This window comes from Crassostrea angulata, chromosome 2 (genome assembly GCF_025612915.1).
Source record: "Crassostrea angulata isolate pt1a10 chromosome 2, ASM2561291v2, whole genome shotgun sequence".
Lineage (NCBI taxonomy): Eukaryota > Metazoa > Mollusca > Bivalvia > Ostreida > Ostreidae > Magallana > Magallana angulata.
The window spans coordinates 51,053,202-51,078,459 of NC_069112.1; the positions used below are offsets into that span (position 1 = coordinate 51,053,202).

The window sequence follows — 25,258 nt, forward strand, 5'->3', positions numbered from 1 at the left end:
ATATTTTTCACTCTATGCTAACTCAAAAGACACCATCAGAATACACAACCCGCCTTGTCTTTTCGCTGTGATGTACATGTATTGAGTTTCAGAATAGATGACAATTTACTTACCGATCCCTGATGTTACTACGGCAAAACTTTTTTTTTCATTTAGTTATAATCTTCATTAAAGTTGTATGTATGTTGATGTGCATTTCTTGGTTAACTACTAAAACTTCAAAGTCCGGTGAACTGTTACTAGAAATAACGAACATTCAAGGTTCGGTGGCTAGAAACGGAAAACTGAAATCGTAATTTGAATCGTAAATAGATGGCATTTCACCATGTAATATTTCTAATTTACTCTGTAATTCCTTTGTAGGAGGAGTACCATGCATGTCATAAAATTATTGTAATGACTTTAGAGAGATGTAGCGAAGAGTTCGGCAGTAAACCCCTCAACACGGGGCCCACCGAGGGGGAACTGTACAGCAATGTGGAAAATATGTACGCTAATTCCTAGGAATGTGTACACATATAACATGAACCTGGCCGCTATATGGACAACTATGCTGCACGCCTAGAATATGTTACTAGTAACTTATTACTAGGACAGCTTACATTACATTTACTACATAAAGTGTACCTTGGTTCCTTATGACGTCACTCATCTGTAGGAGGATCGTGTTCGTTCTTTGAAAATGATGGGCATCCCTCGACCTGTACTTACATACATTGTACATGTACCAGTGGCCGGGATCCTGTGTCAACCTTTCTTGTCATACTTATGACAAACAGAAAAGAACATACAACATGGTTATCTGAGATTATCTCAAGTTGTTTCAGTTGTTTAATTGTGTTGTACATGATAACTAATTATAAAATAAAAATTATATATAGAAACCTTGATTTCAATTCTTCTTTGATGTATTTCCAGTAACAGATTTTTAATTTTTTTTAAATAAGGAGAAATGATTTACTAATTTATTTATAAAAATACAACTACATATACGTGTTTCTTATAATTAGGTTAGGTTAAAATTGCTATATATTGGTGGCACAGACTAAAAATGACTGTTTTCGATAATGAAAACCAAGAAGACATAAGACTATATGTAAGTCCGTGCACATTTTACATTATGTATCATTGCAGTCGTTCAAACACTGGATTTAGTACTATGAAAAGATGATAAAAGAATGAGGTGACAATTGTGCAATTATACGCAGTATACATGTACAGATAATAAGCACAAACATTGCAATAACTCTGCTTAATTTGGAAAAATTAGCCTATTTCCTATTCGGAATGGGGCCGAATTTCGGCCCCTGAGAAAGTACAGATAAAACCCTATTAACAATAAAATATGTTAAAATAAACCAAACATAGGCCTATATCCTTTTGATTATGTGCATGTGAAAAATATGTTTGTCATTTTTTGTGGGGAGAAGGCTACAAAAATTATAGAACATGTGTCCAATCCGATTGTGAGTACATGTACAAAGAAGATGGGTGGATAAGGCGCTTAAAATGCCAATACGCGGTCGGACAGGCTACTTAAAAATTAGAGTATCAATAAATCTGATGGTTTTTTTTTTTAAATCATTTAAAACAATGTATATTTAACGAATCATTGATTTTTAACTGTAGGTATGTTCAATACTTGGAATATGTTGACTCGTATCAAAACCTGCAAATACTGTCATTTTTTAGAACTTCAAGGCATTTTCTTTTATAGAGTGGGTCTGTGCTCCATATTTTTCTCATAATCTATTTAAGGTCTTTTGGAAAACAAACCGATTTCAGTCAACAAAAACGTGGAGAGATGACCCACTATACATTAAAAAGAATTGTAAATTGAGACTAAAATGAAATGTAAAACCGTTTAATTTTTCCCCACAAAAAGTCCGAGAGAAAATGTGTTTTTCTTCAATTAAAATGTCACAAAACTGCATCATATATTTTGGTTAAATTGTTTTAAAACTGTATTATCAAACACAGATTCCAGATATAGCTGTACGAATTATAAAAAAAGAATAATTTGGGGAAAACCAACTCAACAAACAATTAACAGATTCTTAAAATAAAGAGAAAATTCAAGAAAATGTCATGGGGTCCATACAGTGGCTGTTGTGAGGAATTTTACTCATCAAATTGATGTTCTCATTGATCAAAACACTCCGTAAATTACCGTTATTGTCTACCAGCATGTTACATAGAAGTAGCCGTCGATTGTTCCATATATATGAAGATAATCATGGTTACTATTGTACAACTTCTGGAGGTCTAAGGTCAGCCTGTGCAAGTCCATGGCGTTCTCAGGATATAGATTGTGGTAGGGTCATTTCATCGCCATGTATGAAACACGTCGGATTTTTTATGTAAATATTAAAGCTAAGTTTCAGTAGACCACGAAATGATAGACTTTATAAGTAAAGGGTACTTTATAAGTAATTGTAATCATACAGTAAAAATATCATCTGTATTAGGTACATGTGTGTTCTAATTCTTGTCAGTTATGAACTGAACTCCGGCAAATACAGAAATATATTTACATCTACCAAGTATTATTTCCTCTATTTCTTACGGAAACTTATAGCTAATTCATAGCTCTAAAGAAGCAGCCCGACTGAAATTTACACGCCCCATTTATCGATTGGTCGAAATCTACAACGGCTGAAACTGACAAGAAACTGAGAGGACTGATATTGACACGTCCTCTTTATCGATCGGTCGAAACCTACAGCGACCTAGGAAAAATCACGGACTGCACGAAATAATCATGATGATGTCAGACTCCAATTCTCACAGGAGACGATTTGGCTGTTTCTTTTAGCTAACGTACTGATGTACATTAACAGTAATTAAGTGAATTTTACTAACTTTTCATAATCAATTTATTAATAAGTTTAAAGAGAGATGTTAATATTTAAACATTAAAATGCTTTCTTTGATGATTCATTCGGGTTATGAAGGTAGCGATCATTGCAGAAATTTTTTTTTACATAACCCGCTAACGCGGGTTATGTATTTTTTCTGCAATGTCGCTACCTTCATATCATATCATATCATAAGGATGCTTATATTTATACACGGGGGGAATTAACTGTTCAAAAAAGTTGGAAGTTTGATCGTGATAAGGTTTTGTCATGGCGGTTATAGAAACATTTCACATTGACAATTAATATTAAAAATAACAGGAAAAGAGGAGGCACGATGGAACCTTCTTCTGCGTCTCCATCTTGGGAGGCCTGTTACAGGAGTTGATAGATTTCAACCAGTGTATCTGTACAACTACAAATTGTCCATATCAAAATGTGTACATTAATACATCTATCTGTTACCTGTAATAAACCATCAGTGACCACTTGTTAATGAACAAATATATATCTTGTTACAGAACAGTGTATTGAATATGAAAAACATTTTCTTTTACATTGCACTTTGTATTAAAATCCGAGACAGAAATATTTCCACATGTTAAAATCCTTACAATTTGATAATCGCCAATATTTTTCTGTTTCATTAATGAATGGTTCCCCAATATACAAACTGTGAGATTTATAAAATCTGCCAATCAACTCGGGGGAAAAATAGTTTAAATACTGTATATCAGAAATGAAATTTGTCAATGCCCATAAGTTAACATAACATATATATCCGATATCGCGCATGCAGAAAAGTTACAAATATAGTGTCCTTTCCGATATATTTTATTTTATCAAATAAAACATACAACATGACTACTTTAAAGGACAATAGTTTTAAAAAGTGACTTGGGTCCAAGGAGCCGAGTGTAAGTTATTTGTTTTCATATTATATTTTGCATTACTTTTGTCAAAAATGCAAACGTTTGTTAATTTTTGGTAAAAATGTGGCCCCACCTTACCCCTGAAGATCTTGACTTTGAGAAACTCAGCGTCACTGACCAATTGGTTGTTGAAAGAAAGATTTTAAACATTCTTCTTTAAATGCCTATGTAAAATTCAATCCCCCAATGTAGCCCAAACCTATCCCCAGGGATCATGATTTGAACAATCTTGAATTGTCACCACCTGAGGACACTTCCATTCATATTAATTACAGCTTTTCTGGCCATTTGGTTTTTCAGAAAAAAGAATTTTAAAGATTTTTTTCTATTTATTTCTTTGTAAAAATTTGAAACCCCCTTCCCTATAGGATCATGATCTAAACAAACTTGAATCTACATTTCCTGAGGATGCCTCCATACAAGTTTGAGCTTTACTGGCAAATTGGTTTTTGAGAAGATTTTTGAAAGATACCAAGTGAACGATTTTTTCTTAAATCTTAAAGTGATACGGTGATTAAAAAAAGTTGTTTGACTTTTTGATTATAACATAGGAATTAAGAAGAAATATACGAAATTTTATCACATGGAAGGTTTCACGCATTATTAGTCATCACCTATCAGTTTACAAGTCGTTAAAACGTATCCAAAATCACACATGTTACAAACAAACCGAGTTGTTTTGGACAGTAATTTGATTGTCATGTGATTGCGACTGCTGTCTAAAAATAGTTACAGTGGGATTGACTCACCGAGAAAAGAATTTGAATTCGATGTCCGTAGTAAGAAACATACATTTATATAAGGTTTCATCGAGAGGCCGTTCTATCAGGATATATGCCACACTGTAGTAATTACATTCCTCCTGCACTTGCGTGGTTATGAAGCGGAAGGCAAATTAAACTCAATATTTGTGTGTGCCCAACGCTGAATTATATTTTTCTCTTTTTAAGGTGGAATAACACATCATCACAAAATGGCTGACCGCTGATTGAAACGACATTTCGTTTTATTAAAAGGATTTTATGGACTGAAACATGTAACTTACTTCATAGCCGAGTGGATAAAGTGTCGGACTTGTGATCCGTACCCCTGAGTTCGAATCCCGCAGTGGCTTTAGTGTTACTTACTGGAAAAATTATTTTAGATATTCATTTTTTGTTCCCAAACTGCGAATTTTTCGCTTATTTGACATTTGTACAGATTATTTATCATTATATCTTTCATTATCAAAACATTTCTTTTTAATTTGAGTGACTTTTTCCAGGTGTGTTATTCACTTTTGAAGATCGTAATTTTCCGAAATTCATCTTCACAAATTCTAGTTCAAATATGTCGAAATCACGTAAAAAATCAATATTTAGTAATCATGGGTTTGTGCGTCACCATGTCTCTTTAAACATCTCCATTTGGATGAGGGCGTTGCCCTTCATATTAATATTAAATCCCCTTCACATGATGATGCCTCGTGCCAAGTTTGGTTGAAATTGGCTCAGTGGTTCTGGAGAGGAAGTCAAAAATGTCAAAAAGTTTATAGACAGACACCAAACAAAAGGTAATCGAAGTAGCTCCCTTAAGCTTTCAGATCAGGTCAGCTAAAAAAATATTAAATATTTTTATTTTTTTTTTTTAGGTTTTTTAAAAGTCTTTTTAAAAAAATTACTTTACATCTGTATATAAATTCGTGGTTCCAGGTATTTTGATTCAATTTTTCAAATTAGTAAATATTGTTTATTCAGCACGGAAACCTTCAATCATGAACTGCAGGAATTTTACCAGAATTTAGTAAATTATATTGCATTAAAAAACAAACATCTTAAACCTTGTTGGTTTTTATTGCAGTTTTCTCATCTTTAAAAGACTTTTCAATCAATGCATGATCATACATAGAGTGAAACTGTATTGTATTTTTTTAAAATACAAAATGTGATATGATATCTGTAAGTTATGATAAATGACGGTAATGAGATGACTGATTCATGTCTAACACATCACACACTCACACAAGCATTCTCACAGATATCAGTCTTAAATCAAGACCTAAACAGTTAAAGACAAGAATACAACATTTCCAATGGACACACTCATCTATTGGTTTATGTACTCGTATATGACAAACGAAACCACTGCCTTAACATCTTAACCTCTGTTAAAATATTTTGATAAATAATGACAAGTTTACAGTCCCAATGAGTGACACGTGATTTGTAACAATTAACTACCTTACATGTCAATGTACTAAACTCAGCTCACCGTGACTGAGAAAGACTCTGCTCTTCAATCTGAGGAGGTCAGTATAGTTAGAGTCTGTGTGTGCATCACCAGACCTGGGTGCTGTCTGTCTGCACCAGTATCACACCATCACACAGCTCACACTGCTCACACGATTGTACACACATCTCATTCTTTTTTCTGATCTAAGTACTCATGCTTTTCAATGCCTTGATTCCCATAACTTCTTGTATAACTGAAATAATCGCCAGCATCCAAGCTATATGGTTTTGGTCTCGAGATCTTAGAGATGTGGCACTATATGCCCAGCAGACTGTGAAGCTCGTCATCGTCCATGATTGGTTCTGAGTCAGATTCCACCTCTTTCTTATCTGGTTTCTTTACTGGAACCTCTGGTTTTTTCACCGGAACCTCAACTTGTACAGGTTTGATAACTTTCTCTTCTTCTTTCTCGGGTTTGTCATCTGTTGGTGACACTGGTCCATTGCTGTCTTCTGTCTCTAGGTTAGTGAGAGTGTTGCTAGCCATTATGGCCTGGATTCGGGCATCTAGGTCAATCCGCTCCTAAAATAATAAGACGTTAACTCAGATTTGTTGAAATTTCTTCAACGACCAATAAAATATTGCATGGACCAAAGTCATTCTCAAAAATGAATGATAAATTTCTCAATAACTTGAAACACAAGATTCTTGTCAAAAATGTTCTCTTAAATAATTCCCTTTTAAAAGAGTAGAGTACCAAACGGGATACAGTTTTATTTGTTATGTTATGTGTTTGTTATGTGATGGAGTGTAGAATAGAACATATCTGCAGGTCTGTAGCTCCAGGTCTGAAAAAATTTGGATGGACGACCTGGGAGCTACAGTGAAAGCTACGCAATAAAAATTGCGCTAGTTTTAGAATGATTAATTTTATTTCCAACCACATTCTGTACAAATGTTTGATTCCCAAAAAAATCATCGGACATTTTACTACAGACATCGTCACTTAATTTGCCGCAGATATTCTTTTAAAACACCATCACCAGCTCTGTAAACTGGCGTAAAGTGAAGTGGTGGAGTTTATTTACTTGTAAAAATAGCGACTTTTGATCTCTAAGTGAATTTAACATACAATGTAACTAATTTTTCGAGGTCAGTTTGCCTTTTTGGCAGAAAGTCTGAGGCAAATCAAGAGATGATATCAGTTGTAAACTGCCTGAAGAATTAATGGTACTTTTTCTTTCCACAGTATTTGTGGGTAAATACGTTTAATCAGTCCAAAACTATTGCAATATTTTGTGCACCATAAACAGCAGTTTTTTTTACTATGGGAGGCACTATGGCTCCCAGGTTGTCTATCAAATTTTTTCTGACAGGGAGCTACAGACCTGCTCCTAAAGAGAAAAGAAATCTCATGTACTCAAGATTCTGATATTTACTGGAGAGCTACATGAACACTGCATTGCATCAGACAGGGCAGTGATCTCTGTAATACACACTTACCTGTTCATCAATGGCTTCCTCTATTTCTTCATTCTCTGGCGACTGATTCACATTCACTTTGGTCTCTTTGTCACCGTTTGTTTTAGTAGGAGACACGGCGGGTGAAATGTCCATTGCATCATCGTCTGTCCCAGCATCCTGGGAGTCATCATCAATGATGGGTAATGGTAAACTAAGAATGTTTGAGGTCCTCCTGTATGCATTACTTGCGTTGGCGGCGTTACTCGTGTCTGTGTTGTTACTTGTGTTTGTGGTGTTAGTGGTGTCTGTGGTGGTCGCAGTTGTCGCCGCCGGTGGTGGGGAGGACTGACTTGGCACAGTGTCAGCTTTCTCCTTTGGAGATGGCACCACTTCCTTCTTATTCTCAATGTCTGGTTGACCACTCTCTGAATTTTCACTTGGTTTTGAGTCACTAATTTGAACATCACTATCTGTAGCTGCTATTTCACAAGTTTTACCACTGGGTGGTTCAGAGTTATTCTGAGACTCGGATTCAAATGTAAGGCCAGGCAGGAGAGGTAACTCGGGCCAGCTTTTTAAACTTTTAAAACCATCTTCTTTATCACTACTGTCTGAGGGCCAGGACTCGAGTTTGGCCACAACCTCACCAGTCAATTGTTCTATACGCTTGGTCAGTTCTGAGTCGCTGGCAGAGGCGTCCAGTGTGTTGTCAGACACGCGATCCAGTGCAGGAGTTCCCTCCCCCTCCCCGGCCAGCCGGTCCTCTGTCTCACTGGTCGTGTCATTACTGTTGGCCGTCACCTCTGTATAAAAGCCAACAAAGTCACACATCATTTAATTTTTAAAGTCAATAAGCTTTCTTAATATGTGCAAATCTTATCCTCCAAGTGTAGAAATTTCACTGTCTTTTATCCACTGATTTTACAATCATATATAATTAAATTGAAAATCAATCATAAATAAAAATGGTATTCAATTTCAATACCTTGCCAAAATCCATGAAATTACTGTAAACGTTCTACATTTGGCTGTGTATTCTATTTAACGCTTTTGGCCGAATGCGGCATCCACTAAATCAAGTACATCGCTAAATGCATTTCACATATGTATAAGAAAAGTCACATTCAGGAGTACGCTAATTCAAATTCATTTCTTCAAAAACTAATTTCCACCAAATATCGTACACGCCAAATATAATATGTTTACAGTAAGGCAAGTAAAGCTAAATGCTTGAGCTACGATTTTGTTCATCCTATTTTGAGGATCTGTACTGTAGTTAAAAAAAATCATATAAAACTTGTTTTTAACCAATCAAATCCAATTCATTTTGAAAAAAAAACTTATTCCTACCTGATGCTCTAGAAATTTCATTTTCTTTGTTTTCCCTTTCTTTGGTATCTTTGTTGTTCTGTTTCTTATGATGATGGTGTTCCATAATCTATAATGAAATCAAGCACTCCTGATCTACAATGTCTTACTGTGACCCATACAGCTTACAAGATTCATTACAGATTATCATAGATAAAGACACAAAATTAATTTTGTCAACCTACATAATACTGGGTAATACATTGTATTGATATTTTTCATGGAAGTTCAAGTAACAGATTTTTAATACAAAATTGAATCTCAAGAGACATTTTATTCAATATCCTCTAATTTGTTTCTTTTTTTATACACATTGTCTGCACTTAGAAAGTGGAGTGGTCCTTCACTTAAGTATTGAATGGTTATTTTTGGATGTCGTTGGTCCTATAACATCAAATGGTGCAAACAAATTGAATACCTCACTGTTATAGGACCATCAACATCCAAAAATAAGCATTCAATGCTTATAATTATATTCAGACTGATGTCTATTTGTATGATATATCTGTGTATCATCGCTGTAAAACCATAATAAATGCTCTAAATCAGGAATATAAAACATACATGGAACAGCCATATATTTACATGTTATTTAATTTGCTTCCTTGACTAAAAATATAGTGCCAGAAACTAAATAGAGAGAAATTGTTTTTTATTAATGAGTAGATATGATTTAAAGATTATTTTCCATAAGAACATATCAAATTGGTTCTTGAAGTTTGAACGTTTCATTTAATCTTACAAAAATAAATATACTCAAAACATGTGATGACGTTTAGGTTTGAGCTCATGGCACAAGAATTAACTAAGTGTATTCAAAGGAAATAGAAATTGCAGATTTCCAATGCAAACATAAAGGGAAATATAAACTCAATGTTAATATTTTTAGTTGAATTTTCTTGACTTTGGGCCTACATACTGAGCTATTGAGTTCCCCGTCTCCCGCCAGGAAGAACCCCTTGAACTTGTGGTAAATGACCTCAGCCTTTAGTCGGATCTTCTCACTGCCCTTGTACTTCCTCAGCTGTCAAACAAAACAGTGCAATGTTGAAAGAACACAGGAAAATAGTATAGGATAATGAACTCTCATCACATGGACTTTGAAATGTAAACAGACATGTTCAGTAGTCATTTTTTTAATTCTCAAACCAGGGTATGCATTTACATGTCTATTGAAACTGAAAAAGTGGTCATACAATTCAGGCAATGCAAATGAAGAGTCAGAGTGTTTCTGCAATGCTGAATAAGATGTTTTACATTGAATACCGGTAGATGATAAACAGCTAACAAATTGGAATGAGCTTGTTATACCCACTCATGGATTTTCATAAACAAAGTTTATTGTAAAGTCTCTATCAGGACTAACAACATGTATGTCCATCAGTGATGTCACACTGACCTGACTACCTACCATTTTGATGGTTTTCATGATGTCAGGATTTTTCTTCAGCATCACTTGGTTTACTGGCAGCGCGTCCAGATCCTCCATGATGGCCAGGCATTTGTCAACATCCTAATGACAGGAAAGTGTGATATACAAGTACAGACAACCTTACATCAACCGTGTGGCCCTCAAACACATAATGCACTCACTACTCCATGTTTTGTTCAAACTTATAAGTACATGTACATACTGTGGTAGCACTTACAGTAGAGTCTCTCTGGACACACAGTTTGATCTCTTTATCCATGGCACTTAATTTTCCCTCTGTCTGAATGACTATTAAAAAAACAATAATAACATACAATAGAGCCTTCTGATGAGGTCATACTTTAGTTATCTGATGAAAGTATGGTAAATGAAACCCAATTCTGAGGTCAATATTCTTTATTCAAGATGATGACAAAAAGTACTAACATAAAATGATATAAATGTATTAGATTTACATATTTAATTAACACTTTAAAGGAGCAAGATTATAAACCATTATGTTGTTGTAATTCTGCACATGTAAAAGCATGTGTCTATACCAGTGTGCTATGTTTATGTGCATCTATAAATAGTAGAATAAAGTTTATGAACGTATTGGGTATGGTATGGATTCAAACAGATAACTCTGAAACATCACTGTATTTACTCACAATTAATTTTATCTTTTTTCTTCTGTTCATACTTTTCTTTCTTTTTTCTCTCCTTTTCTTCTTCTCGCTCTTTGCTAAAAAAAAAAAATAACACCCAAGTTTTATCTGCCTACTCTTCCACCTGCACGCAACATTCCTTTGTAACAAATACAAGGCATATTTTGCAAGGTCTTACTTATTTCATATCTTATGCTGCTGATCTACCAAGTACCAACACATGTGTACCTTAAGCTGCTGATCTACCAAGTACCAACATATGTGCACCTAATGCTGCTGATCTACCCCACTTGTTAATCTTATGCTGCTGATCTACCTACACTTGTTAATCTTATGCTGCTGTTCTACCTACACTTTCATATCTTATGCTGCTGATCTATCCACATTTGTTTATCTTATGCTGCTGATCTACCTATACTTTTATATCTTATGCTGCTGATCTATCCACATTTGTTTATCTTATGCTGCTAATTTACCCAGACTTGTTTATCTTATGCTTCTGATTTACCCTTACTTGTTTATCTTACGTTGCTTATCTACTAACACTTGTATATTTCAGGCTGCTGATCCAAACTTGTTTATCTTATGCTGCTAATCTTTTTTTTTACTGAAAGACTCACATTTTATGCTCTCTCTCTCTCTCTCTCTCTCGTTTATTGATTTTGAGACTTACATTTTACGCTCCCTCTCTCTCTCCCTCTCCTGTTTACGTCTCCTCTCCTCTTCACGAGCCCGCCTGGCTTCTTCCCTCGCCTGCTTTGCCTTTTCTTCTTTCTCCAAGTCTTCTTTCTGTAATCATAAAAGAGGACAGTAAAATACAGTGTATGTGGTGGTACTGATCAGGCTTTTCTCCAAATGCAACTACCGTATTTTTCCGACGATAAGTCGGTATTTTTTTCCTCTGAAGCAGAGCACCCGACTTATCGTCTTGTTCGACTTGTCGTAGGCTTGTAGTCAGAAATTTTTAAAAATAGCATTAAAAATCTTGGTTTTAATCATCTTGAGTTGGCTGTGTGATTGAAAATTACGTTGTTGAATTCACTGTTCATCTTTAATAATTATCATTTTCACTCATCTGTCAACACTTAAATACATAATAATAACAACAGTTATTAAAAAATGTTACATTGTCTTTAATCAATTAAAAGTTTTACCGTTTCGTTTTTAAAAACACATCGTCACATGGTTCTATGTATCACTAGTAGGAAGATAACATTGCGCAGTAAAATTGAAACCAAGTTTGAATGGAAGAAAATATTGCAGTAGGTCCGGGGGATGTTTTTTTAAATTTAATTACTTTATTTGTAAAGAGTTGTTAGTGGAAAGTATAAATCAGAAATATTTAATGGTCAAATTCAATCTTAAAATACGTAATCGGCAATTATCAATACTACTGTTTATACAATAGGCTGACACCGGTTGTGTTAATAATCTTGCCCTAAGGCTGAGATCTTTACGGCAATTTCACTCCCTGTGTATATAAAGAGTACCGTGTTAAGAGTGATTATAGTTCATTGATTAATTATTGTCCAATTCTTTGATTATTGTTAGATAATTTTTTTAGAAAACGTATGTATGTCGTATATCGTCATTATCAAGTCGTACAAATGATCGATTTATTTCTAACAGTGTCTATCTAAAACAATAGCGTGTAACTGCATTACTGGATACAAAGTAAACAAGTTTCGTCAAATCATAGTAATTGCTAAACTTTCTGCACTTGAGATCCCCCTTTGAAGTCCGACACGAGACAGGTGCATGCCTATGACACCGGAAATTGTTAAACAAACATTGACCACGCGCCGAGTCAACAGGTGGCTGGTTACGTAATGGCGAATACACTGGCGATATTCAGAGTGGATACTTATTTTAATGCTTGGGAATAAAATATTTCTGACAAAGTAAGTTTAGTTTTGCATAACACGCGATATCGGGAATTGTTTACAATGCAAGCGACTTTGTAGAAGTTGCCGGTATTTGAAAATTTGATGCATAAGTATAAAGCGTAATTGTTTAAATGTTAATCATTAATAATAATTGGTAGCAATATCGGTGACATCGTGGCATCATACACTGATAATGTTACTGCAGTTTTATAGGCCATTTTGAAGTGATAAGATCGACGTATGGTCTGAGATCGACGTATCGTAGGATTTTGTTAAAATTTTGGCTAAAAATGGGCAATTCGACGAGTCGTCCGCATCGACGAGTCGTCGGGAAAATACAGTAAATTTATACTGTACTGGCATGAGACTCATTCTTGCCAGATACCATTTCTCACCAGTGCACTTTTACGCCATTTTTAAACACATAAAACAACAATATACCCGAACTTTCTTTAGAAAGTGTGGGTATAATATACGAAAAATAACATAACAATGCACTGAAAGATATGGTACTTGGCGAGAACTGGAGGCATGCAAGTAGAAATTAATTTTTAAAAAAACATCTACTTACTGATTTCTCTTTCTTTTTTGGACTTTCCTCTTTCACCTAGAAGACAAAAACAGTTGGTATCAGACAGAATTAAACAAATACCCTGTGTGCAATCAACTTATATTGGTACAAAGGAAACACATGTATCTACGGCATTTGGTTGGAGTGAATGTTTTTACTGCTTTGATCATGTTGAATGCCAACCTCTGTCAATAGCAACTGTTAAATTGTCCATGAATAGTAACTGTACAGTTGATGAACAAATTATTAAAAAAAAATCAAAGGCCGGAACGGCCACAAAGGCGTCGAACTGACATTTTTACTTTTATATAGAATGTCAATAATTTGAATTTCTGTATTAATAGTCGTAAATCAAATAATTTAGATATAGAATAGAAAAGTATATGAATTATGTTTTGTGCTGCTTTAAAAACAAAAATAGGTTTATTTTTTTTATAAAATAGGTAGTGGTGGTTTTACAATTCAATTAATCATTATGGTTACAAAAATTGAAGAAATTTCAAAGTTCAAAAATAAATTATTTTCTTTCTGCTTTAAACAGTCTTTGAACAATTTTCAAAATTTGAATACATTAACAGTGTGTCCCTAATTATAATAATAAAACATACTTTTATTTATTTCAATTCCCCTTTGAAACAAGATTCCCTATGGTACGGTTGTTTACAAACAAATCCACAACACGTGCTATCTAAAATGCTTGACCAAACCAACTCCATTATCGTGTTTATTTTTTGCAACAAAATCACTGGATACGTTTATTGCTTACACTTTTTTTGGAGACCGTGCCCGATAACAAATAAATTTACATCTCAAATTTTATTTCTATCGGGCACGATTGCCAATCCAGATGATGGCTCGACGCCTTAAAAAACTAAATGTTCACAATATTTCCACTGCAAATTGTTCCACTCACAGACTGACCCCACAATAACCCTGTCAACCTACAGAGCAGCAATGGATTTGTTTGTGTCTGTCTGTCTGAGGTTTGAGATGACAGATCTAGAGCAGTGCTTTGTCTGTGAGGTTTGACATGACAGATCTAGAGCAGTGCTTTGTCTGTGAGGACTTGCCTTCTCCTCTGCCTCCTGTTCCTGGTTGTCTCCTCCACTCTCCTGCCTGCTCTCTGCCTCGGTCGCCTCCTGCTCTCTGTCTGGTTTGTTGGAGTCTTCCTCATTCTTCGTGGTGTCTTCCTCCTGCGGGGTTGTCTCCTCTTGAACATCTCCTGTGTCCTTGTTTGTATCCTTGTCTGCCTCTTCCTCCTCCTCTTCTACTTTCTCTTCCTCTTCTGCTTCTGTCTTTCTCTCCCCTCTCTGTCTTTTCGACTTTTCTGATTTCTTCTTGACATGCTTTGAAAGCTTTGGTGTTCTAGATTGGTGCTCATCATCTGTTGTCTAAAGAAAGAAAATGACAGCCTTATAGTTTTGGAGAGCTCCCCCAACAACATTTTATACAAGTAAGTTTTATTATGCATACAATGTAGACAAGGGGAATAACTCAGGGTATTTTTAGATACACCAAGGTTCCAATTTCTTACCTCCTCCTTCGGTTTCTTGGATTTTTTCTTTCTAGGTTTTGAGTCTTCTTCATCTTCTTCTTCATCCTCTTCATCCTCCTCTTTCTCAGCGGCCAGTCTCTGCTCCGCTCGGATGGCCTTGATTCTTTCTGACTCCTCTTTTTTCTTTCTGTTATCATCAAACATTGAATCCTTTTATTTCATTTTTATTTCAGAAATAAACTTTTCATTTTTACTTTTACATTTCTCTCTATGTAAAGAGTAGACTTGTATTGGACAAACAGAAAGTTTTTAGTTTAATTACTAACACAGTTGATCTTGCTTTTCACTTACAAATAGTTAAAAAAAAATAACTGACCAACATTTTAACATCTTAATTGAATTCAAGTTGGCTTGGCATACATGCACATACAAATTAAATAGGAAATAAATTTTAATATCCTAGTCCAAAAGTAAGTAAATGTAATGTTATCTTAATTCAAAATCTTTTTAAACATAAAATCTGCATTGTACTGTGGTTTCATCAATATTCGTTGAAAACCAATTTTCGTGGATTTCGTTCTTTAGTTGATCCACGAAATTAAATCGAAGTGCAATTTCTATTAACATTTTGTATTGATAGGGTCATTGGCCAAGAATTTACCTATCCTTGAAACTGTGATTTTCACTTCATCCACAAAAATTGATACCCTTGAATATTAATGAAACCACAGTATATCAAAGACTGTTAAATCAAGTCCAGCTTACCTTTCCTCGGCCTCCTTTATCTTTTTCTCCATTTCCTTTTTTCTTTCCTCATCTTTTTTCTTCCAACTGCTGACCTCCTCATCTGAATTACTGAAAGAAACAAAAGTGGTGTTAAAATTTCTTTATCATTTGATTTTATGGTTAAAAAAAAGTACAGTGTTACCTCAAACAGAACTTTTCAAGTCATAAATGTAACAGATTGAACAGAAACTGATCTAACCAGTCTGATCAATGACACCATTCGCCCTTGAATCAGACCAAATCATTACAGCCATAATTAAAAACAAACTGTTCAACTTTTTTTTTTTATTTCATACTTTGAAGGATTATCATTAAAATTTAGGTAACACAGAAATCTACAATAAGCATGGTATGACACTGGACCTTTTTGACTTTTCATTTGTAATTTATCATATTTAATATGGTATTATAAATATTTTATCCACTTTACATGTATTTGATTAATTTATGAGAGATTTATAGACATCTAATATAGTAGATATCACTGTTACCACGGGTCACATCAAATCACATGACTTCACTGTTATTTTTACCTGTCACTACTGAGTTCACTGTCGCTGGACACAACTCTGCTGTCAGCTTTCTTCCGACCTCCTGTGGATTCTCTCCCTAACATAAACAAGACAATGGTATGCTCAAAGTAAACAAACATTACTTGAATTCAACCCTCCACCAGCAAAGTCATCACTTCAGTTCTCAAAGAGATCAAATTTGAATTTCTTCGGTCAGTTGGGCAAGAAGCATGTCAAGATGGAGACTAAAAATGAGTATCTATTACCTGACTTAAGTAAGCAGATATTGTCCAGAAGTAACAATTCATCTCTAACACGATTAAATACATCTCTAGTTATTAAAAAAAGGGGTATTAATTCACTCATAGTGCCTATTTTTGTCAACTGGGGAGGGTGGGGGTGGGTTAGATTATCTCTCTCCAGAGTCACAAAAGATTCAACTTTAGTTCAAATAATCCACTTGCACCGACCTTTTTTGACCTTTGCTGTGGATTTCCGTTTGACGGGGGTTTTCTTTGGCTTCTTTTTGACCGTGACCTCTCCCTCCTCATTGTCATCAGACACCTCGTTGTTGTCTTCCCCACTCTGTCCAGATTCTGCTGCCTTTTTACCACCGCTCTTTCTTCCTTTCCTCTTTGGAGTTTTCTTCTTTGATTTGGAGGTCTCCATCAACTCAAAGTCCTGAATCAAAATGTGCATGGATATCAAATTAACGTTCAAAATAAATGAAGCATGCAATACACTTCTTAACAACATAATGTTGGGGTGAGGTGTGGGATGGGTTGGGGGTTCAATTAATTATCAAAATCGAACATCTAGTAAAAGCATATATCCCTCATCTTTTGCATTACCTTATCACCATTATACCTCATCCTATTGGTTATCTTATCACCATTATACTCATTCTCTTGGTTATCTCACCATACCTCATCCTCTGGATAATCATATCGTCATCATACCTCTTTCTCTGGGTTCTCTTATCACCATTATACCTCATCCTATGGGTTATCTTCTCACAATTTTACCTCATCCTATGGGTTATCTTCACACAATTTTACCTCATCCTATGGGTTATCTTCACACAATTTTACCTCATCCTATGGGTTATCTTCACACAATTTTACCTCATCCTATGGGTTATCTTCTCAGCATTATACTCATTCTCTTGGTTATCTCATCATACCTCATCCTCTAGGTTATCTTATTATCACCATACCTTATTCTGGGTGTTATCATCATCATACCTCATCCTCAGTTATCTATCAGACCTGAAGTCCTTAACCCTCTGGTATCTTATCATTATCATACCTCATCCTCTGGGTTATCTGAAGACAGATCTGGTTCCTCTTCCTCCTCATCAAAAAAATCATCCTCTTCATTTTCTACAGCATCCTTGTCCTTTCTTGCTCTTTTGGCTGGCTTCCCCTATGAAAAGACAAATATTTATGAACAAATAATAGATGATTTCATTAATCACAGTCCAACATTCATTTTCACAGTTCTTTATATGGATACATCTAATTCACAAGAGCATGAAAAGAATGTGATGATATTCAGTTGATGTGCTCTTTTTCGTGGTACTTATCGATGTACAAGGAATCAACATAGTATTTGTATGCTACATTTCTAAATTTTTCACATGAATCTATACATTTATATTAAGCAATACCTCTGTTGTCGTCTTCTTTCTTTTCTGTGCTGCTTTAGGTTTTGTCTGCTTCTAAAATAAAGAAAAACAAAAAATAAAGGCCACCTGACCACAGGCACATACAAATGAATTCTATAAAACATTCCTATACAATGTACTTCATTGCCCAACAGAAAGGATGAGATCCCATTACTCTTGACATGGGCCCCTTATTATGACATGAAAAATCTACCATGATTCTAAGGATACCTTCTAAACAGTGTCAATAATTCTATGATATGAAGAATGCCGCATTATCAATCTTTTGTTATCAAATAACAATTAGTTCTAATTTGTTAACGTGTTCTTTCATGAATAAAATTAATACTTCGGCTCTCACCTTTTTCCCTTTGGCTGGTTTCTCTTCCTCCTCCTCCTCAATCACCATCTCCCCTTCTTCTTCTTCCTCTTCTTCTGCCTCTTGAGATTCACTTGCTTGCTGCTGGTAAGTAAATTGATTGATCCATAGAATAATCCCAAACTAAAACCTGTTTAATGTCATTCTCTAATTGTGTAAATTGTTTTCATCAAATATAACATTATTCGATTATTTTTTTATCAAAGAATTGTCAGGGCTCAAAGTTATGAATAAAAAGTTGCCTTTGCAACTGAAACTCAGGTTTTGCGAGTTAAATTAAAAGCAAGTTGCCATTCTGTGACCAAAATTATCCACCTAGGCCATTTTTATAACATTCAAAATTATGTCAAAATAGACAAAATGGCAGACTATTCAAAACAATGTGGTTTGTCTCAGTGCTATAAACTGAAAAGAGACTGTTAAATAGAAGCTTTATATCCAAAAATGCTGAGACTAACATGTATAGTTATGAGACTTAAAGAAGAAGGTAAAAAGATTTTGTTTAGCCAATGTAAAAGATTTTTTATATGTGTATCAACTCAAAACAATGGAGACTTTTTGGAGATTATTTGTGTTTACCACGAGTCTCTATATATAGTGACTGAAGATGTTATAATCATGAGTATGAGGTATCACTTATGACTGATATGATTGGATGGATGGAATTATTTTTGCTACACGTGAAACAAGCAATAAATAAAGCTTTTCCCACAATACACTTCTTTTGTCATTTTCTACAATATTTTTCATGAGAGAAATATGCAAATATCATAATAATACAGCAAGATATACTACTGGCAAACTCAACTTTAAAATGGGCAGTTAAATTCAAAGTAGGTCACCATTTGGCAACTATTTCCAAAAGTCTACTTTGAGCCCTGGTTGAATGAATGTGTATCAAACACATTATTAACAAATGCTTAATATTCAAGTGGACAAGTTTGTCAAGAATATCATTTATGGCATAACAATACAGAAAATTGTAAGCAATAAAAATCAGGGATTTTGCACAACATTTTGGAAATGGGACCTGGACCACTAGGTTTCAGATTGCAATATTCATTGTCAATTATTGAATTGACAAGTTTCTCTTAAAAGCTCTTTCAAACTTGTGTTGTCTACAGATGAAGTTTTTCTATACCATGTTGAATTACAGCTGATGACCATAACCATTTGCTTCAATTCCAAAATATTTAAAATTTCAATGGATTTTAGATGTTACCTAATGTAATTTTTCAGGGGAAAGGTAATGTTTTTATGAAAGCATGCAGTTTGTTGGAATTGGAGATGGGGACAAATTTGAACATTACAAGGGGCATGGAAAATGCCTATCACATGTAGCAAAAATGCACATTTTCAATATAAATAATGATGCATTAAATTCTTACATTTCCCATAAACACCACTGTTGGGTTGTTCTCAATCTCCCATAGTCCTTCATTAAATCCCAGTCGTTTTTGTGGCTTGGCGTACTTCTCTTTGAACTTCTCGTAAGGATAAATATCCTTTGGAGCAAGAAATGCCCTATCAACGGTACAACATCATGTTAACAATAATACAAGTTATCAATAGTGAGTGCAATTGATACTGAACTCAGAAACTTATCAGTGTACTGCTTACAAAGATTCAATCAAACTTAACATGAATGTGCTCAAATAATCTTCACGTCTAAATTGGACACTTATCGCTCGTAAATATTGCACATCGAATTAAATTAATGTTTAAAAACCTAATTTTGATCAGATGACACTACCCAATTTTTTGTTATTATCTAATATTGTTTAATTTGTTGACGATATATAATTATACATGTTCTCACGTTTCATGTGTTCCATAGAAAAAAATGGGAAATTTCCCCTTTGGTGCTTTCTGCCCTCCAGGAGGTAGTTTATCAATCTGAAATGAGATATTCTGAACATATACATACTGCTTTAAATTATGCTTTTGAATTCAATATATTGATACAGAATTGCATATCATAATCACACATTCTTAGTCAATGAAAAGAACAATCATGCAATTTAAAAGAACACAACATAGGGGAAGTAAAAAAAAAAGTTAAAGAACTTTGGATCCATAGTTCTGAGATTACCAGTTTAGTGTTACTACAAGGTGGATATTTTTCTTTGTGTTTGTTTAATTTTTTTTTTTTTGCTTTGAGTTTTGCAAAATGTATAAGAATTCAGGCATCAAATTGTTTTTTTTTTTTAGAGTCTTATTCAAAGATAATATCAACAATTTTTCTTCTGTGAACATATTTAATCAAAGTACTAAAGGACTGACGGGAGTTGATTTTGTCAATGTTTATTTATTTTAAAATCAATGATATGTCATTTTGCATGACAAGTACATGTAGTTTTTAATTTATGAAGTTGAATTACGCACATTTTTATAATATGAATTTTTGGACTTTTTCGACAAGAATGTCGAGAAACCCCCAAATGAATCATGTTAAATAATATTTAAAGATAAAATTAATTCAATCAAACTATGTATCAGTAATAGAAATATCTCTCGAAAATTGTATGGATCAACTCTAGTCTCGTTCAACCAAACACTCGGCTGACACCGTAAATCTCCGACAAGGATTTACGGAGACAGCCGAGCGTCAAGTTGAACGAGACTATATTGAACTCTGGCGTAGGAATACATACGACTACAAAAAATATTTAAATTGTTCGTACCATTTAAAATCTGACTATTTTCAAGGTAATTATAAATAAGTTTCCTTGAAAAACAATGCTTTAGCATACATTACATCGAATTTATCAATTAATTTCAAGAACTAAGTCTTGTCAGCAGCAATGATTTGTGCTGAGGTTTAAACACTATTTCACTTTCGGTTTGTCTGAGTAACTGCATAGGAGAGTTGATTAAAATCAACTCCCAAAAAGAGAAGAAGTTATCGCTGCTTTTACAGTTGTACCAATACATGTACTTTGTAGTTTTTTGTAAAAACTTTTGATGGTCTGTGTACAGCTTTTTCATTTTACAGTATTTGGGTCTTCAACTTAACACTTATAGAGAAATAATGATGTACAAGACTGGGATTCAAACCTGGGCCCCCTGAATCTCTAGTCAGATGCTCTACCAATTGAAATATCTGGCAGCAGCAATCAAACAGGTCTGACCATCCTATTTCTCAGCTAAAATCATCTTTGTCTTTAAAGATCAATATATCCCTTCATAGTCATCACTGTTAGTAATTTGGCAATTGTTCCATGAGGCTTAATGGCCAGAGTTTACAGATATAATTCACATGGACACTGATATGGTATGCTCTGTATGCCAAAACTTCTGGTCCATTTATGTTTTAACCAGTTACTGAGCTTACTATATATAAAAAGGGAAGTATTTGGTCCTCATATTTGTGAGTTTTTTAAAATAAAATTATTGAACAGGGTTATTGTCTAACAAATTTTCAGGCTACCAATTTTTAAATTTGGATAATTAAGTCAGAGCTTGAGTTTAATTCACTCGCGTGAAGATTTGGATGTCTGAGTACATGGAGTATGTGTAGTGTTACATTTGTAGTTACTGTGAACTTTTTCCTCACACCAGTGCTTAACGAGGCTGGGGAGTGGGTGCCATATTAAAGCGTTTTTATCTCTACACAAAAAAGATTTTCACTTTGAGGTTCTATAACTCTTCCATTGTACTGAAATTGTCTTTTGAAAAAATGGATATGATGGTATTTAAGCATGTTTTAAAGAGTCAATCGATGGTAACCAAGGGATACAAGATGCCAAAAAATCATTTTAGCTGTTTTTAGCACCTTTTTAACTTTTCAAAGGGAGGTAACTTGTAAAACTCCAAATATTTTGTTCAGATATTTTCTTTCTTTTTTTTTTAATTTTAATTTCACCATCGAAATATTTTTTAATGCTCCATCTTTATTACAAATGTATTGATTATTATCATGTTAAGATTTGGAAATAATCTTGTGGCTACTTTTTTTTTCTTTGCTTATTTGCATTTGTGTGAAAAATACATTTTTGGTAAAATTATGATATTTTTCTTTATAACAAATAATGTTAAGTTTTTGTTATTGTGTTAATTTTTTGTGATGTTATTGGTATGCTTTTTGCCCTTATTGATATTTCATACATTTTACATAATTTTTTTTTTTACATAATGTGCACTTTTTTCAGATGCAGTAAATGATAAAATTTATGAAGATTGTGGTGTGGTGTTTCGCATCAAAATGTAAATTAAGATTATATGAAACATTTCTGCAAATTTGGAGAATTTTGGAGAAATTTTTTTTTGACCCCCCAGCCTCCTTAAGGCCTAAGAAAAAAAATTGTTTGTTTCCGCTTTCCCGACCAACCCTAGCTTTTACCCCCCGACTCAAAAATTTTTTTTTAAGGATTTTTGATGGAAAATCGTTTGTTTTTGTTTTTATCTGATTTGGAAAAAAAATTGCACAAAATTTTGGTCACAAAAACGCTTGAAGCAGTTACTCTTCTCAAATCAGTGCAACTCAAACGTTTTGTTTCAAAATGGCTGTATGTTTCCATGTGTTGTCAGGGTTGTCTCTAAAAATTGAAGTAGAAGGGAGATATAAGAAAGTAGAAGGGGATCTGAAGGTCTAGCTTATAACTAGATTGTGTTTGAAATGCAATAATAGCCGGGTAATTACGTCACTTTAGGTGGGGGAATTCCCCGCCTCCCGGGTCTTAGAGACAACCCTGGTTGTAGATTTTAATAATGCTCTCATCGTTGGCAGAGGAAGTATCTGATATATAAAATCATTTTTGTGTTTTCTTAAGACTAGCTTAATAGTCAGGAATGATTTTAAAAGTATTTCTCATTTTATACCATTCAGCAGTGTCAGTATCTAACCGGCATGTATGGATACTGCAATATTAAAGGGAAATTTTTTTTTTTGAAAAAATAAAAAAAAATTCCGACCGAGCGAACCTACTTTTTTTCAGCATGATAGCGGAAACAAACTATTTTTTTGTTAGGCCTAAGCTGTATGGCAATTTTTTTTTCTTCAAAACTGCCTAAATTCGCTAAAGTGGGAAAAAGATTTTAGTTCCAGAGGGAACACCGCCTCACATAAGTGTAAACTGAATTATTAATATTTTATGCCTATTTGGTAGAAAAAGGAGCTACCACCAGGGCACCTAGACCATGAGAGAAAATTATCAAACAGTGGATAGAACCAAATAAAAGAAATGTCATGTACAAGCCATTATAACAAATGATTTCCTTGCTCAGATGATAGAAATCAAAATTTCAAGGAATGAGGCCACGTTGTACTCATACTTGCCAACTGACCCGATTTCGTCGGGTCACACCCGATTTTTCAACCCTTCACCCGATTATTTTTTATGACCCGGCGGGTCATGCTTTTCACCCGATTTTTGTCGAACAACCCGAAAATCTCCCGATTTCCGGATTTGGTTCGTAAATTACGTTGCGCGTTAGACTTCCAGTTATGAACCCACGCTGAGCTTGGATTTACGTAACGCGTAAACAATGCCGATGGCTATAACAGACACATTAAGTGTAATTATTATCGTGAGTTGTTTTGACTAAGCGAAGGTTTAAATCATTAAATGTGATGGATTCCAATAAGAAAAGGTCTTCATAGGGGCCAGCGGAATCAAAACCAACAAAAAGAAAACGATATTTTTGTACCTATCAACATATCTGGGAAAATGAATTCCCTTAGGTAAAACAAAGTAATCGAGTACAAAACGAAGCTTTTGCGTTCTATGTAACGCACATTTGAATATTGGATTTTGTGCCCAAAATGATCTGACTAAACATGCAAAAACGCTAAGTCGTCAGTCATATATAGAATGCTTTTAAATACACAAAAGTCTTCCAAGTCACTCACAACTTTCATGCCATCATTTACAGAGTTCAAAAGCAAGGTTAATGTAGCAGAAACTCTTTATGCATTTTTTTTTAGCTGAACACAACCTACCATTTTCTGTGTCAGATCACTTTACAAAATTCAAAATCAGCAACTGTTACATGTAGTTAAAATGCTTCTTTGCAATAAAGTATTACACATAAGTTTTAACACATATTTCTATTGTATATACCTATGAAATGCATGATAAATATGTCGTGAATGTCGTTACGCGCTATGACCGGATTTTTTACTTTCCAAATCTGGTCATGACCAGATTTTCACATGTTGGAGGTTGGCAAGTATGGTTGTACTTGGAACAAAATTATCCTTTTTGAAGACAAAAACACTTTGATTATAAGCAACTTCTGGTGTGCTTTTCATTATGACCCAAGAGGAAAAATCAAAATTGTTAAACGAATATTTTATTATAAAGGAAATATGCCAGAGTACCTACCTCAGTGGTAAACCTGACGTGCTTTTTTTTCAGAAAAACGATAAGCCTAGATTAACATTTGGTAGGTAAAATAGGTATACCATTCAGGCATTTAACCACCAAATGGGAGTCAAACCACAAACAAGGTTTGGTGCCCCAGTATTACCAAATAACACAGCATGGACATAATGCTAACAGCAAATAAACTAAATTTAACAGTTCTCCTTGCCTAGAAACATGACATCATGCATTTGCAATGTCTGCCACACAAGTCACCACAATGCATTACAATTACCTCGTGGACAGATACAAGTATATTCAGTATTGTTTTGCAAAATATCATCATGAAGAGAATACTTACTCTAGCTGGCCAATGAGGGTACCCTTTCATCTTCGCAAATATCTTGTCCATGGGCTGGTAGTCCGTTTTAATATTGGCCATCTTAAAGGATTTCAACAATCTTCAACAATAATACGTGATTTCCTGTTACACCGCTATATTCTAAAGCCCTTGATGCATTAAACACAAAATTGTAAGTTCATCAAATGAACAATTGCAAAAGGTTATTATGTTTAGCTAAAATAACATTATAGTCGGTGATTAACAATAAAACGTTTCTTCATAGATATCCACAATGTGAGCCGCCATCATTTACGATCGTAAACTCACGCGAGACTTGGATTTCTGGCGGGAATTGGATTTTACGACAAAAAATGTTACAAAAAAATTATGTACGTTTCATACT

At 34.3% G+C, this 25,258-nt stretch overlaps 2 protein-coding genes across 3 annotated transcripts in view; one reads left to right on the forward strand and one right to left on the reverse strand.

Moving 5' to 3' along the window:
- The window catches only part of LOC128171741 (receptor-type tyrosine-protein phosphatase epsilon-like), a 28,501-nt gene extending 27,621 nt beyond the window's left edge, over window positions 1-880 (forward strand). Inside the window, exon 25 of the mRNA XM_052837506.1 lies at window positions 364-880. Coding sequence (XP_052693466.1) covers window positions 364-504 — 141 coding nt within the window. The 3' untranslated portion in view covers window positions 505-880. The remainder of the gene's footprint in view (window positions 1-363) is intronic.
- A 4,723-nt stretch (window positions 881-5,603) lies between these two features.
- Window positions 5,604-25,188, reverse strand: LOC128171746 (hepatoma-derived growth factor-related protein 2-like). Of its 2 annotated transcripts, none has more exons than XM_052837514.1 (20): window positions 24,874-25,188; window positions 20,027-20,103; window positions 19,596-19,731; window positions 18,190-18,288; window positions 17,832-17,882; window positions 17,471-17,587; window positions 16,633-16,843; window positions 16,184-16,259; window positions 15,630-15,719; window positions 14,904-15,051; window positions 14,440-14,760; window positions 13,370-13,405; window positions 11,586-11,701; window positions 10,916-10,989; window positions 10,483-10,553; window positions 10,245-10,346; window positions 9,753-9,857; window positions 8,816-8,903; window positions 7,505-8,268; window positions 5,604-6,583 (listed from the first exon to the last, which is right to left on the reverse strand). In XM_052837514.1, the coding sequence occupies exons 1-20, from the start codon at window positions 24,952-24,954 to the stop codon at window positions 6,317-6,319; spliced, it is 3,030 nt and encodes a 1,009-aa protein (XP_052693474.1). In that variant the 5' UTR covers window positions 24,955-25,188; the 3' UTR covers window positions 5,604-6,316. The 2 variants fall into 2 exon arrangements, with proteins under 2 accessions (XP_052693474.1, XP_052693472.1); XM_052837512.1 differs by having other exon boundaries at window positions 18,190-18,291.
- Window positions 25,189-25,258: the final 70 nt, after the last annotated feature.